Source organism: Pygoscelis adeliae, unplaced genomic scaffold (genome assembly GCF_000699105.1).
Source record: "Pygoscelis adeliae isolate BGI_AS28 unplaced genomic scaffold, ASM69910v1 Scaffold36, whole genome shotgun sequence".
In the NCBI taxonomy this organism is placed as follows: Eukaryota; Metazoa; Chordata; class Aves; order Sphenisciformes; family Spheniscidae; genus Pygoscelis; species Pygoscelis adeliae.
Window position 1 is genome coordinate 3,924,694 of NW_008824934.1, and position 15,525 is coordinate 3,940,218.

The 15,525-nt window shown below is 41.7% G+C and overlaps 1 protein-coding gene across 1 annotated transcript in view; it reads right to left on the reverse strand.

Moving 5' to 3' along the window:
• Window positions 1-15,525, reverse strand: part of MTOR (mechanistic target of rapamycin (serine/threonine kinase)) — a 67,319-nt gene that overhangs the window by 51,245 nt on the left and 549 nt on the right. Inside the window, exons 2-23 of the mRNA XM_009325282.1 lie at window positions 15,386-15,494; window positions 13,841-14,073; window positions 13,268-13,468; window positions 12,366-12,500; window positions 11,628-11,903; window positions 11,193-11,301; window positions 10,148-10,334; window positions 9,829-9,957; window positions 8,763-9,007; window positions 8,371-8,586; window positions 7,500-7,705; window positions 6,829-6,951; window positions 6,387-6,476; window positions 6,179-6,271; window positions 5,516-5,650; window positions 5,042-5,171; window positions 4,553-4,803; window positions 2,497-2,583; window positions 1,733-1,900; window positions 1,352-1,464; window positions 777-939; window positions 426-518 (exon numbers count right to left, since the gene is read on the reverse strand). Coding sequence (XP_009323557.1) covers window positions 426-518; window positions 777-939; window positions 1,352-1,464; window positions 1,733-1,900; window positions 2,497-2,583; window positions 4,553-4,803; window positions 5,042-5,171; window positions 5,516-5,650; window positions 6,179-6,271; window positions 6,387-6,476; window positions 6,829-6,951; window positions 7,500-7,705; window positions 8,371-8,586; window positions 8,763-9,007; window positions 9,829-9,957; window positions 10,148-10,334; window positions 11,193-11,301; window positions 11,628-11,903; window positions 12,366-12,500; window positions 13,268-13,468; window positions 13,841-14,073; window positions 15,386-15,494 — 3,492 coding nt within the window. The remainder of the gene's footprint in view (window positions 1-425; window positions 519-776; window positions 940-1,351; window positions 1,465-1,732; window positions 1,901-2,496; window positions 2,584-4,552; window positions 4,804-5,041; window positions 5,172-5,515; window positions 5,651-6,178; window positions 6,272-6,386; window positions 6,477-6,828; window positions 6,952-7,499; window positions 7,706-8,370; window positions 8,587-8,762; window positions 9,008-9,828; window positions 9,958-10,147; window positions 10,335-11,192; window positions 11,302-11,627; window positions 11,904-12,365; window positions 12,501-13,267; window positions 13,469-13,840; window positions 14,074-15,385; window positions 15,495-15,525) is intronic.

Here is a 15,525-nt window from a genome sequence, read left to right on the forward strand (position 1 = left end):
CTAGTAAGCTGAGAACAGCAGTGTGCTGCTTGTTCCACACTCAAATTGCAAAGCAGTTACTGAGTTTTTGAAGTGTGGGACGTGCTATAGAAAATACTGAGATAACAAGGTCTCCTTAAGTCCTGAAACTGTGGAAAAAAAAATAGGGTAAATCCACATTTAAGAACTACTGAGAAAAAAGTAATGACACTGGCTACAACTTGCAGTGATTTTTCTATAGGAAATACTTGATACCAGTTGACAATAATTTTTCCCAATGCAATCTCAAAAGTCTCTTTAAAAAGCTGTACTTAACACACAAATACAGCAACAACCATTCTTCATTTTATGAGTAACTCAAAGTGAAGTTTCCAGCTACATCTGTTTCAACATGAAAACATCCCCAAAGTGCACTTACACAAACAACTATATACTTGTCAACTCACCTTTACAATTCTGCAGATAAGAACATCATAGCGTTGATGATTAATTTTGTGTCGCACCAGAACTTTGTTCACCATCGGGATAAAAATCTGGTACTGTACGGGGAATGCATCAAAAGCTAGTTACTCAGTCTCACCAAGAGCAGTAAAATCCCACTTTTGTTTCATTGATCTTATAAGAAACCAATTCTGAAAGTTTGATTTCAGTAACTCCCGATTCCAGAAAACTAAGAGAAGAAAAATCTGTTTTTTTTAAAAGCCAGAATGAGTGCATTACAAATACTCAACTTTAAAGCCTTGATCTTTGGGACAGTCCCTCCTTCTATGAGCTTTCACGCCTCAGAAGAATATTACCTTCTTTCCCAGCTGGAACACCAGAGAGGAGAGGGTGTCCATTGCAGTTGTTCGTAGCTCAGGGCTCTGATCTAGTGTTCGCACAATGGGATGAATAATCCGTGAAGCATAATCAGTGAAATCCAGGGACTCTGTCAAGCGGTCCACTGTTTCTAGAGCAGCTCTAAAGTCAGAGCAGAAAGAAGGGAAGACTTATCTCTCATGGTATAAGACAGGAGAAACGAGATGTAGAAATACAACAGTGATTCAAGCTCAGTCTTCCTAGGCATCAACAGTAATAGGAAAAACATGTCACCAGAACTCTGTTAATGCAGCTAGTACTTGCAGGTCAGCTTGCAAGTTGCAGTGACTAAAATACTGGCAGGTGAGAACCAGAAAGTAATAGTCTATACCCAAGAAAAGCTAGTAACAGTGCTGTGACATCAAACCAAAAATAACCCTCCGTAATGATTTAACACAAAGAAAACTCGTGGAAGGAACTAAGCGGTATTTCATTCTACACGTGGCTAGGGCAGCCATTGCAGAACTTGGATATCGCGGGCAAAAAAAGAGACTGCAAAGCCACCAACACTTACTTGCGAGCCACCACTGGGACATCTGGGGCATCAAATAGCTTTACAATGGGAGGTAGTAACAAATGAAGGTAGTCATCCAAGTTAGCTCCAAAGAGCTGGATCGCATTCAATAGCTGGAGGGAAAAATGACCCAATGTGACTCAAAGTCATGGAAGAGATGCATTTTAAATAAGTCAGTATCCAGTGAAAAGTTGCTTCAATCCTGCACTTTAAAAAGAAGCGCAGTCTGCATCATTTCACACCAAGCCACTGCTGAACTGCACCTATCCCATTTGCTTGCAACACACAAGCAGCAGAAGCCCTGCCGGAGCATGGCACATTGGGCATGCACCTGCATCAGCAATACCCAAATCAACCCTGCTGCTGCAGCTTCCCACTCACCTTGACAGAGACAATGCGACTCTGACTATTGTCATGCATGAAGACCCGTAACATATGAGGAATGAGCTGAGGCAGATAAAGTTTGAATTCGCCTCCTAGAGCTACCACAATTTGCTCGATAAGTAGGATAATTGTGCTCTGTATGGAGTTGTTCATGACCCAGAAGTCCTACAGAAGAAAAAAAAAAAAGAAAAGGGAAAAAATTAAACAGTTCAACTGAGCTGTACCAATTACAAGAAAAGCAAACTGTAGGAGACAGTCTCTAGATAAATTCAAGATTGCAGGGAGGGACTATACTTCCCTTATAAACTAATATAAATTGGCAGTTTTGGTCTGTTTTTAAAACACTCTGTGCCTTCAGTATATTTATAGCTGTTAAAAACAACCTCTAGGCAACTGATTTTTCCTAATCCTTCTAAGTGTTTGCAAACAGTAAGTGAAAATGAAGTGAAATGCCACCTATTTATGAACTCCAAACACCTCTTGCTAAAACTGTTGTTTCTGAAAGTAGTAAGTGCACAAAATCCAAGTGCTTGGAAGAACTCAGGCACTAGCAGAACCTAGGAGCTGCTCTTATTGCAGTTACTAGTAATAATGTATATTATTGTTTCAAATACACATTCTTTCAAAACATAATTATTACTTCAAATGTTTGGAATTCTGCAGTTCATACGAATTTATTAAGTAATTGATACATTTGATAATGACAGAAACACTATCCACCTTTTCCAACAGTAAAATGCTGGCTTAAAGATTGTACTCACTCTCATCAGGGTGACGATTTCATCCATGTAGGGCCGAATATGACTTCTCACAAAGGACACCAACATCCCTAGCTGCTGGAACAGGAACTGGAACGAAGAAATGTGTAGTGATCAATGTATCTTATTCAAACGTCAAAGCAACGCTGGGTAAACGGCGTTTCACAGGCCAATTGCAAGCTCATTTACCAAACAAATAGCATGCATAGCTCCTATATGCTCAAAATCTGGGGCTAAATTCTTGGCAGCTTCAGCTCAGTAGTTTGGGTTTTTGGGGGGTGGGGGAGGAGTGAGGGAAGTAGTTTTGGGGTTTTTTTTTGTTGATTCCCACCCCTCAACTTCCATCAAAAATTTTATGAGCTCAAAGCCTTAGACAGTCAAGCATACAAATAGGGGTTTATAATGTGTCAGCAAATTTATAAAGTGTCAGAACAGACTTGCAAGACACACACCTCAACTACAGAGCTTTGTAATTTAGCTTTGAAGGATGCCTCCAAAAATTTAGCCCCTAATCTCTTCCCCCTGCCTGTAAACCAAACTGGCACACATTTTAAGATACTCTTTCTGTCCTCTTTCCCATCCCCACCAAGATATATTGGTGAAAAGTTACTGGGGAAGAGAGTTTGGTCCTTGCCAGAAATATCACATTTTGTTGAGACGGTTGATGGTACCATAGAAGAATTTTGACTGAGACAATTTTGTCTGGGTATATTAGGGCAGTTTTGCAATTCCTTTTGCCCCAATACAACCTTATACACTCACTCATGACAATGAATTTACTTTTGAGATTGGTATGAAATAATGTGGGTTAAATCACTTTGTCCACAAAATAAATGTGTATGTCTTTTTTCCTCTAGGAAAACAGGAAAATACAAGTTATCATATATTAAATTTCGTTTCTTCATGCAGTATTTGAAGACTAGAGTGGCAAAACACAAAGTGGAGCTCAGGAAAAGAGGTAACAGATTTTTGTGAAAACTAAGTAAGCAATAACATCAGCTACTTCAGTGAAAGCAGTACACCTACATTTACCAAAAATGAACCCTGAGCTCCTGTACTGTGCCTTTTTTTTATTGTAGTGAGAGGATGCTTACATATAGGACAAGGACCTGCCTCCTTTAGGCTTTAGTGTCACGCATACCCACCTCAGCTCTTCTCCCCAGTACACTTTCACCATCTTCTTTTACCTGAAAATTTTTAAACAGAGTGTGCACAACTGCATAGCTTTCAAGCAAGTTAGATCAGTCAGGTCTAGGAGAGTTCAGCCAACCCAGGCGTGTGAGATGTTTTCCTTCCAATCTGAGTAGTAGTTCAGTCTGGGAGAAAACAGCAGTTCTATAGCAGGGTTGGGATTCTGCTAAGGGAGCACCCATCCCACCTATAAAACACAGTACCAATAACTAGTACAAACTGCCCTTCCCACCCCAGAGATTATTTTCAGCTGCCTGAGGAAAAGGCTTGGCAAACAGCAGCCATCTCTGGTTAAGTGAACCTTAAGCCCATTATTATCTTCACGCAATTCTCATTTCCTTCTAAAACTGTAACTTAAGTGGGAAGGAAGAGAAAGCACTGCTGTGGAATCACCACCCACACTGCTCTGAATGTTAGCAGACTGTAGCAAATTGAATTTTCCTTCTCACAGATGAGCCAAAGTACATGGTTGCATCAGAAATTTAAAGAATCTGCCTCTGTTATTTAATAATACTGTTTGCAACAGCACATTAACGCAGAGATCACTGAAAGCTCTGGAAGCTGCACAGGCTGTTTTCCTGAACAAAACCAGCTTGATAAAAAACACAGAATCAAATATTGGCCTTCTAAGGATTATGCTCAGAAGCAGCTGTTTCAATAAGAAGCAGAAAAATTGTTTCCACAGGATATTCTACCAAACGCTCACAGGAGAGAAAAAGCAAAGCTGAACCTCACTTCTGCAGCATGCTTGGCAGCAACACATAGCACAGCAATGCCCAAAGCCAGTCGCATTCTCTTTTAAGAAATAGATTTTTATGTTAGGGCAGTGGAACAGGAAGGAAGAAGGAGTGGTCCCTAGTACACTTACCTCTCGGATGGCACCATCACAAACCCGTATTACATTAAGGAACGTTGGCATGACCTGGGGCAGGAACTGCACACACTTCAGCCCAAGAGATTTGAAAATAAAGGTGATGGCCTGAACTACCATAGTGTGGTGTTGGGACAAGGATTGGTCTCGGAAAATTCTCATCAGTGCCACCATAGAGACAGCTGGATAGAACTCATCCAGAGGGAGGTTTCCCATGTTCACCAACATCTCACTGGTACTGTAGTCCGCTAGGAGAAAGAAGGTAGTGTCACAAGCTACATATTAAATAGTCTTGAAGCACCCTAGTATTAGGTGCCCTCAGGAGCACCCGAGTATTAGGTGAAAACATGTACACTAATAACTTGTTAAGAAGAGGAGACAAACTGGTAACAACAAAACAAAACAACAACAAAAAAGTAATAAAAAACCTCAAGACCCGTTTGTAGATTACAAAGCTATTCACTTGAAAGAAATTCAGATGCTTACAAGAATCCTGGCTGGATTTGGACTCTGAGAGGCTGACAGCTGAAGCATCTCGTGACTGATCAATCATGCCAATGTTCACTTTGTGTTTGTAAGGGTCCAAAGCGCCCAGCAACCCTAACACACGAATAGCCTGATAAGACAGAAAGAAGAACATTCAGCAAAACTTCATCAGCAAGGCAAAAGCCAACACATGAACCCACATGTTTGGAAAGGTCCTGAGGATTAGAGAGAGAAGATCTGAAATTAAAATGACTGTTTGGAAAAAACATCAATGCTTTCCATTCAACAGCTGGAGGCCATTTCACTGACTCAACACGTTCACTCTCTTAATTCTGCTTATTGTACTTCTATCAGCCACAACAATGATCTTTCACCTCCCTCCCCCCCTCAAATCTATGCAGACACATTTATTTGACAGCTCTCTCTCCCCCAAAAACTTTTAGAAATGGTTGTGTGATAGATTCATGTTCATACCTCTCTACGAGTGCCCTGGTTCTGCTCAGTCTTCAGAAAGTTCAGAAGCACCTCCAGCAAAGTTGGGTACTTTCTGTATGGTTCCACCACATACCCAGTGCTGGCCACAAGCTGTCCCAGTGTCCAAAGAGCCACCTGGAAAGATCAAGCCCAGAGAAGATTAGTTTTGACCAGGGAATTTATTATGTCTCCTGATCCATCAGTCATTCAACTTCTGTAAAGTTTCTTTGAGTATTTTAGGATCACACTGCAAAACATAGTCCATGGTTTGAAAGCCTCTATAAAGAGTGGTTTTTAATAAACAATAGTAAAGAAATTGATAATCAACAATTTGTTAGACTTTGGCTGCCATAATTGCCCTCACTCAGAGATACAATTCAAACAGGCATCCAATTCAGTGAGTCCAAGCCTTCCAATAAGAACTGCTTCCTTTTTTTTTTTCCCTCTTTTCTTCTTCTTTTCTTTTTACAATTCTGTACTATGTCACAACAGACAGGCACTGCAATCCCTGACCTGTGTGCCACGAGTGTGACCGTACACTCCACAGGAGACACTTGAGTGATTTAAAGGTTCATTTTAGCAGCTATGATGGGACACGTGGATATTTCATTACAGCTTTGGTCACAGCAGATGGCAAGTTTAGTGCAGTTGTCAAACACTTACTTGTCTTTTAGCCAGCAGGGAAGAGTCCTGTAGCATGTCCATAATTATGATGAAGAGCTCATCCACCCACTTCCTCATCTCCAGCCCACTAACCTATCGAAAGACAAAAAAAAAAAAAAAAAAAAACCAAAAAAAAGTCCTTCATCTAGCATTGCCAAAAGCTTAACAACTGACAAGCATGGCAAAGAGGTACCTGCAGTATCCTTACCTGTGCAAGCTCCCCTATGGTAGCTAGGACGTTGTTAATCACCCCTGGATTTGGATCTGGATCAGGATCCTTCAGTTTCACAATCAGTGCCTGGTAGGTGACAGAGGAACAAGTTAGAATGTGTTTAGAAGACTCCTTGCTGTATGTACAACACTCAAAATGATCTTTCCTTTTGTTTACACCTGAAATTGATTCCATAGGGGCTCAACTTGCATCATGGTGAGCATTTCAACAGTAAATGAAACTTTCATTTCATAAACTTTATGCAAATCCAGAATCAAGTTACACTACACTGTCACATACATGCATTACTGTAATATCCACACCAATCTGATTTTTTCCTGCTATGATGAAGCAAAAGAACTGCAGCTCCTGACAGTCATGTATCCATTTGCTGTATCATTTCACTCCAAAGTCACTAGGAAATGTACAGAGACTCTACCTTAAGAATAGGCTCCATATACGGACGTATGAGGCGTGGAGCGTTAGAAACCAGGTGACCCAACATCCTGGCACTTTGCTCTTTAATCCTGCCAACACCACTGTGTTCCAGCTCTGTTAGAATCTGCAGAAAAGACAATGGAAGCATGAGAACAGGGAAAATACAGGTAGGCAAAAATTCTTTGGATTTCCTCCTCTCCTGTCCAATGACAGCAGCAGGAAAAAACAATCTCAGCACTTGTAAAGGGTGTTCTACATTTACACTCCATCCAGTCATTTATGTTTAAATGAAGCTAAAATTAATTAGCATAAAACTGAATAGATGGCTTCAAAACCATCTACGTTTATGAAGCGGTGCCATCCATTGACCTAAAAGAAGCACAGAACATTCTGCCTCAATACCGATGGAAAGCACTCCAGCATGATGAATGTGGGGTGAAATAATGACTGCTATCCTTTCCTCCTAATACATCCTTAGAGCTTCAGTCCAAACATCTATCACTAAAAAGACTTCCTGAAACCTACTAAGCTGGGTAATAAGTATTTTCCAAAAGGGAGATATTCCCCCACGCTCCCACACATTCACTACAGCTAGATTGCCCAGTTCTTTAACACCATCCTAATCTCAATACCAAGTACTCTATTTTCACTGCAGGCATCCCTCTTCATTACCTGGATTAACATCTTGCGCAGGAAAGGCATGACAAAAGCAGGGTTCATGCTGCTCAGGCGACCCACAGTACAGATGGCCAGCTCTCGGATTTCAAATACTTGATCATTCAGGGCCACAAAAAGAGCTTGCAAATTTTCTGCTTGGGCAAGGTGAGCATCAAATCGCTCATCCAGAGAAGCCAACACACAGAAACGTATATCAGGGTCTGCAAGAACACATTTGTTTCTCTTTAAATGCAGTAAACTCCCTCCTGTTCTTATTATTGCCCTTATTCACAAACTGGCCTCAAAAATTCTTCACAACCTCAGGGAAATGCTGAGAGCTTCCCCAGCATGAGACACTACACATTAGTGTTTTACACATGAGAAATGGGGTAGGTCAACCCAACAGATTCAGTGCCACGCAGTACTGCCCCAATACCCAGATCAGTACAATGCCAACCTCTCGCACTTACAGGTGGCACATTTGGAGGCAGTGTGCAGAAAATGAACTCATCTCAGGTTATCATATTGCAACTGAAAGAATAAAAAAATCAAGTAGGAAGATTCAACAGAAGGGACCAATCTCTTCTCAAACTACAAAGTTGAAGGCCATGACACAGAACAGCAGCAAAGCAAGTCTCGGGGCTCTACCTAGTTCAAAGGATTACCAAGGGCACAGTCTGAAGATTTTGCACTAGTGTTCTATTAATACCTCAAAAAATCAAGATCTGGGAAGAGAAATTGGGAGACCTTTTTAATTCGTAAAGAATGACAGTTTAAGTTAGTGGCAAATACATTCAAATTCTACAACAACCTCATATCAAGACCTGCTCATGTGCTAAAATTAATATGTGGTAGGAGAACCCTTTTCTCTGAACCCCACACTAACCTGGGTCAGTTATTCCAACCACAAGCAGTTTGCTGAGAACGTCAGCCACAACCTGCACTGCCGTCTGACTGACCACATGGGCATGACCACTGATCAAGTGGATGGAAGGTGTGAGCAAGCGAGAGCAAGTGCGGGCTGCTTCCATCCGGATCTCCTTGTGTTCACTGTTCAGAAAGTGGTCTGCACAGTGCCGAACAAACTGAGTCAGAGAGTGGCCTAGAAAGAAGAAGATGGGGAGTTTAACACAAGTTTACACCTCAATTGCTGGTCTTACCAGGGAACAGGAGTTTAAAGAAAGTGCTCTCACTTTTCCTGCTACTTGTACTCTACTCCAGTGCAGTAGTGTTTATATCCCATACCCCTTGGCGCCCTGCTTCTTTATCTCATCTTACCTTCAAACTCAAAGCTACCCAGTGTACGAAGGGCAAGCGTGATGCTACCCACATCACTGGCCTCTGGGATGTTGGTGAGGCTAGGAGAGGCAAGCTGGTGGGCAAGGCCCTTTGGCATGCCTGGATGTCGCAGAGGCTTGTGCATTAGAACAAGGGAGAGCATTTTCAGCAGCCCATCCTGGATATCCTTCTTTAGCTGAGGGATCTGACGACTCAAGTCATACAGCACAGCTGTTAGAGCAGGGCTGAGGGCAAGAAGCAGGTAGATAGTCATTAGAACAGAAACAATACGAGGTGCATATTTTACCCTTCTGTTTATGCCTTTGCCCATCAGAAGATAATTGCGGGCATTCACATCACAGCAACACCTGCCAGCAGAGCATAGGGGTCCTTGCATGAACTCAGGCATGTGAGATGACCTTCTTGTATGAACTTGGTGAACAAACTGCCAGGACTGCAGCACACATTGCTACGACAGGCAATATTGCTAGAATACTGTTAAGAATCTAAGTGATTCCTTATACTTGTGCTTTTTAGACACAAAGGCAAGTAAATTTACTTCCAGATGGTAACATTAAGCTAATCTAAACAGCTTTGTGCTACCTAGATACTTTCTCCGTACCCTCCCATACTAACAGCTTCGTGAGCTGGGAAATTTCCAATTGGAACTGTCAGCTCCAAAGGTAAAAAAAGCTAGGAGCAAATATTCAGCGCTTCAATTCTCCTTCCCTGCCAATCTGATATGGCAGAAATCTGCTGGCCTTTAGAGGCTTTCTAAATTTTTGCAGGCTGTTGCCAAATGTATTTGAATAGTGGAAAGTAAAGGAGATTGCTTTTGAATTCACTAGTTGTTCTACAGAAAGATTTCTTTACACAGAGACCAATGCTCTTAAGTAACTCTTAAAATATATTATTCTTCTGAAAGAGATAAACTGATCTTCTGAAAGATCATTTAAAAGCAAGAATCTTCCTTCTCAATCTGAAGACTTTGAAGGTCTCATTCTGTATGGCCAACAATGCCATCCAGTGGCTAACAGAAAAATATGCTCCTGTGCCTTGTACTTACCTCAGGCCCACAGCCAGCATAGGTTCTAAAAGCTCTTTGATGTCCTGCTGGATACTGGGTCCCATGGCTCGTGCCAGCATACTAATGCAGGTGAAGACTGTGGCATCAACCTGCACAGACTTCTGCCTCCTAGAAAGGGACCACATAAAAGTTAATTAAGAGGAGCTGCTATTTTTCAAACATCTTTCCTCATCCTACTTCTGTGTTATCAGTCTTACAGAAATACCTCTGATTTTAATACAATAATTTGATCTCACATCACAAAAATTATACAAAGAACAGGTGTTTCAGTTTCTTCCTCTAACCTTTACACACTTACTTGTGGGCAAAGTCCTTTGGTGGAAGAGCTGCTTTTATGATTTCAAGGACTTTTGGCAGGTAAGCTTGAAACTCAGACCTCACAGCCACAGAAAGCAAACCTAAGGCTTGGAAGGCTGCTGTTCGCTCCTTCTCCTTCTTCACACAGCTGAGAACATGATTCATGGTGTCTGGAAGATACTGATCAGCTGCCCACAAGAGAGAACAATACAGATTTTGTAACTCATTTAGGTTTATACAGTTGCATGACATTTGCAACTAAACCTTTACAAGTATAAAACTAGGGAACAGACACAGCCATATAAAATTTGCTGACATGAGCAGTGGCAAACACATGTAACCATATAATAAAACTTTCAAAGCCCAGAAGGCTTTTTTTAAAAAAAAAAAAAAAAATCACCAAAATAAGAGCTATGAGAAAAAAAAAATTGCAACAGGTTCTATACACAAATAAGATCCAAGCATCTTGTTTTTATAGTGATTGATTGGAAATTTGGAATAACACCACAAAGTTTATTCCAATCCACTTAGAGCAGCTTGGTGACTTGCCTCCAACTCTGATGCTCTCCTAAGTTTGCTTGATAAAATCAATTGAACTGCTCTAAAGCCAGCAGGTATTTCCCATTTTTACTTGATATTTCCTGGCACGTGCAGCAGAAAAAAGGAAGACAACTCTGCTGATAATGTTTGGGATACATTGAGTGGGAGCAAGAGAGCAGATTTCAACCCTAAGTCTGACATACTGAGGAAAAAACAAAAAGGAGGTTTTTATCTCTCATGGTATCGATCACAGAATTCAGACAATAGTTTTCAATCCATTTTCTTCACCAGAGCAACATTTGGCATCAGATATCAAGTCACACTTATTCAGAAGAAAAAAAAAAAAAAAAAAAGACTGTCCAACCACAGAGGAATTTGCTCATCTTACAAGCACCACATTTGTACTGCTGCATTGCCTGTACAAGCTCATCTGGACCAAAGAGAGCTGGATAACTTCCAGCCCAATTTCAGCAACACTTCTAACATCCAACCATCTGTCTTGTCACCTGTGAATGCTGAAGGACGGAAAGCTGCCAACCGTGGTAGCAGATTGAGGACAGTCATCTGGATCAAAGAATTTTTGCTCATTCTGCACTTGAGAACCCACTGGCACACCTGAAAGGAGATAGATTGAGCTTTGAAGGATGGCCATTGGCAGTAATGCACAAATCTTTATTACCTGGGTGCTTTACGACATTCTACTGACATTTGGCTTCAGAGTTCATCAGAAAGATGGATAATTAAGACTGCTTCCAAAGAACGTAAATCACTTGCTCTGAGAGACAGTGACAAAGCCAGGATACATATAATTAATGAGTTTTGATGCCTCGATTCAATACTAGGCAGTATTGCTTGCTAAGTAAGGACACAGAGGACAATTGCTCTACAAGAACTGGTGTTGTGAATGTTGGTAGAAAAGTTGAAGACCGCCAAACACTTACTTGATCAAACTTCTCTTCCATTAGATCCCTGCAGCATCGACTTTCTACCAATGTAGACTTTGCTGGGACAGGTGAGGTTGCGAAACCCATGATTCCTTGGTGGGAACTGTATCCCAGAAGACCGGCCAAAGCATTTGACTGAGAGGGCTGAAGAGACTGGAAGCTAGTGAAAGGAGTGATGTGGCGAGGTTTGGTACTGAAGCCCATCAGGTCTTTGCAGTACTTGTCATGCACAAGCTGCTGCTGAGTGATCTCCTCCATCTCCTCTCTAAGGCGCTGGACAAAGTAGAAAAGCATGTTTTTAAAAAAAAAAAAAAAAAAAAAAAAAAAAGAGTAGCTCAATAAGAGATTCCCAACACAGTGCTACCCAAATCTCCTGAGCAGCATCCTGTGTAATTGATATCCAAATAGCTATAAAACATCAACTAAGCAAAATCCAGCAAAACATGCAACGGAGTCCTCATTCGGTATAAAAATCTTTTTTATTGTAATTAATCCAGTTAATAGCACTTTCCATCACAGCTTAATACCTACTCAGCCCAAACTTGTCGTTGTTCTTTCTCTGACACACTTTAATTTGTAATAATCAATGCTCTGACTCCATGTTCAGATGACTTTTCAGCCCAACAACCCCACTTCAAACACAATGGGGTATTTCCACAGATCGACTGACGATGTGTAGCAACTCAGCGATCTGGCAACCAAAAGTCATAATCCCCGTCTTCTTCATTTGCTCACCTCTCCCTCCATACTGCTGATTCTCACTAGCTCATTGAGGATCAGTAAGGCACCATGGATTCGGTCATCACGGTTCATTCCTTTCTCTTTGGCCAAAGTCTCATCAAAACCCTTCTCAGCCTCTTCATACGTATGCTTGGGGGAAAAGAAAAAAAACCAAACAATCTCAAGGATCATGCAGAAACAAAGCCTGTGGAAATAAAGTAGTACTGCCAGTCAAGATTTACTGATGTCCTGTAATTTTCCCAAGAGTAGCCACAAACCTCAACTGAGTAATAACAGTATACACCACAAAATTCAGATTAACCCAGAAGTTGTGGACTCTGCTGCAGAGCATTTTCAATAGAGTACTAATCAAACAGCCAGTCAACCATGCCATGGTATAAACTTCATCAATATCTGCATCACATATTTGACTATGAGGAATCCAAGTTCACAACATTGGACTGCACTGTCCAAACCTTATTTGATATTATGAAGCTTGAATTCATGCGAGAATGGCAGCAAAGCTAAGGTTCAGACAAAAGAATCCTTACCTTTTTCACTCATGTTTTTTCTACACTAATAAAACCATCTGCTAGTAAGAGATGACAATAGATAGATGATTGCATGGCTGTAAAACTAGGTCAGGCTCAACAGCTGAAAGTGAGCTGCAGATAGAGCAATGGATTCTTGATGGAATTAAGTCTCTTGGTTACTTTTATAGTGGGCTAAAGGAACTACTCATTTTGTAAGCCATTATATTTTCAACCCTTTCAAGGGGAGGCAGTTTTCTACTGACAATCAGACATACTGACGAAGGTGACACAGGTTCTTAGCTTAGACAGCTCTTCTAAAAACTGGCACTTGATCATTTGCATTGCATTATGAGGAGCTGCTTCAAAACAAAGCTATTTTCTTACTCTGTACCACTGGGGCTTCTGCATCTCTTTTGGCTCCCGTTGAGTGGTGAGGATAAGGCAGGCTCTTAAGGCAGAAACAGCTCCCTCCCGGATGGCCTGTTTGGGATCCCACACAGCCACAAATATATTGTCAAAGAATGGCTGCACTTGTTGGAAGAAGAAGGTAGGCACGCTGATTGCCAGCTCACGCAGGACAAGAACCTGGAGGTGGGGAGAGAAACAGTAACACTCTGTGAGGATGAGCACCCATAGACAAACCTCATTATTTCTAGACCGTAATATCATTTATTTATACTGTTAATGTCTGTGAGCCTGATCTGTTTCCAGCTCCATACTTTTACAGTTCCTAGCACAACGGTGTCTCAATCTTCTTTAGTCACTGGGCTAAGGTAGAAGCAATGAAGCGGCACTATATCTGCCATGAGAGCATCACAGATTCTCAGACATGGACTGGCAGCCATTCTGATCCTAATCAGAGCTTTTCCACAGCTTTCTGTGCACATCTCCTACCACTGTTAACTAATCCTAACCATCCTGTTCCAAGACAGGTGAAGACAAAAAAAGATGACTTACAGCTGCATGTCTTCGACCTTCATTCCTGTCAGCTCCCAGCCATTCCAGAGCTCGTTTCACCTCAAACTCCACATACTCAGCTGTGAAGGTGTCACCAGCCATCGCAAGCCGCCCAATAGCCTTGGAGGCCATCTCCATTACAACAGGGTCATTGGATGGCAAGAGGTTCCTCAGGTAGTTTGCAAACCTGCCGATACGGGTGGCATTACCTCCTTCAACACCAATAAGGCTTGCTGTAAAGAAAGGGAGCAATGCTGTAGGTTCTCACTAAGAGTCAGTGAGGCAGACAGTAGGTAATCCCTGGATAAGAGTTAGTATTCCCTATCCATTCCTTAAAGATTCCCATTAACTCCTCCTAAACTGAAAATCCACAGAAAAAAAAAATAATCAAGCAATAGGAAAGGGCCACCATTCTTTCGAACCTGAACTTGTTAAGTGGGCAGGAAAATGCATCCAGTAGCTTCAAAGATTTTCCCCATTTTTAGTTTAAAAAGAAAAAAAAAAATCCACCCTGGGATCACAGACCCATTCCCAATAGAAAGGCATCCATCCACATGCAACTACTACAGCTGGTCCGCCTCAGTAGAGAAGTCAAAGACTGAATGGACCAAGGAAATTGCTCTCCCCCTCAGCCCTAGAGATGGTCTCTCCCGGCCAGGGTGGAGGCACCTTGGCAGGCGGCAGTGTGGCAGAAGCTTTTGCTGCCGGTGCCTGGGTTGTACCTGCTCTGTAGATAAAGAGGCCATCAGTGTCCAGGGTTGTCAAGCCGGCACCTTTCAACAGCACTAAATTCACAGAAACAATTTTAAAGTGATACTGTCAGCTTAAAATCAGATGTTGTCAACAAAGATTTCTCTAGCTAAGGGACTTCCACTGTCTTCAAACACGTTGGGATTGGATGATTATGTCTGTGAGCCTAAACCATAAGCACCTCCTATTTGGTTATTAAAGAAGTAACTGCTGCAATACAGGCTACTTGTTTGGAAGGCAAAGTATTTATGCAAGCTGATTTCCCTAAGAGTCAAAATGCAGGCAGCTCTGCCATGTCACAGCAAAAGCACAACCAGAGCAACCGATGGAGCAGCTGATCAGAATCAAAGCAGAAGTTATGTGAGCCCCTCCCAGGAATGGAAGCTGCTGATATTGAGCCAGGTAAATTTAAATAACAAGAATCAATCTCCTCAGACAGAATAGAGTTGAGAAAGTCAGCCCACCCCAATACATACAAATGGACAGCACAAACTGTTCTCAGCTGAGCTCAAGAACAGAATTTTCACATGCTCAGCACTCACATTTGATGCTCGACTCCCAGAAGAGCTCAGGGCCCATTAAGCACCAGGTTTTCAACCACTCTCAGCACTCAGCAGCTCCCATGCTGACACTTAGAGACAGATTTTCAGAGCCCAGCAACTAGCACGCACCCAGCGTACTGAGCAGTCAGACATAAGGCCCCAGTTGTAAAAGCTCATTCCTTTTGAACATCTGTCCCTAAAGATAGATGCATGAAGAGAAAACTCACCAGAGGCATTAAGCACTTTCACTCACCTATAGCCAGAATGCCACCCTTCCTTTCATTTGCATCAGAGCTAGAGACCAGCTCAAATATGTGATGGTTCAGCTGATCATAAAACCTGGTAGATTCTTCCTGACTCATCTGTAAAAGGAAAAAGTTCAAATCAGCTTTT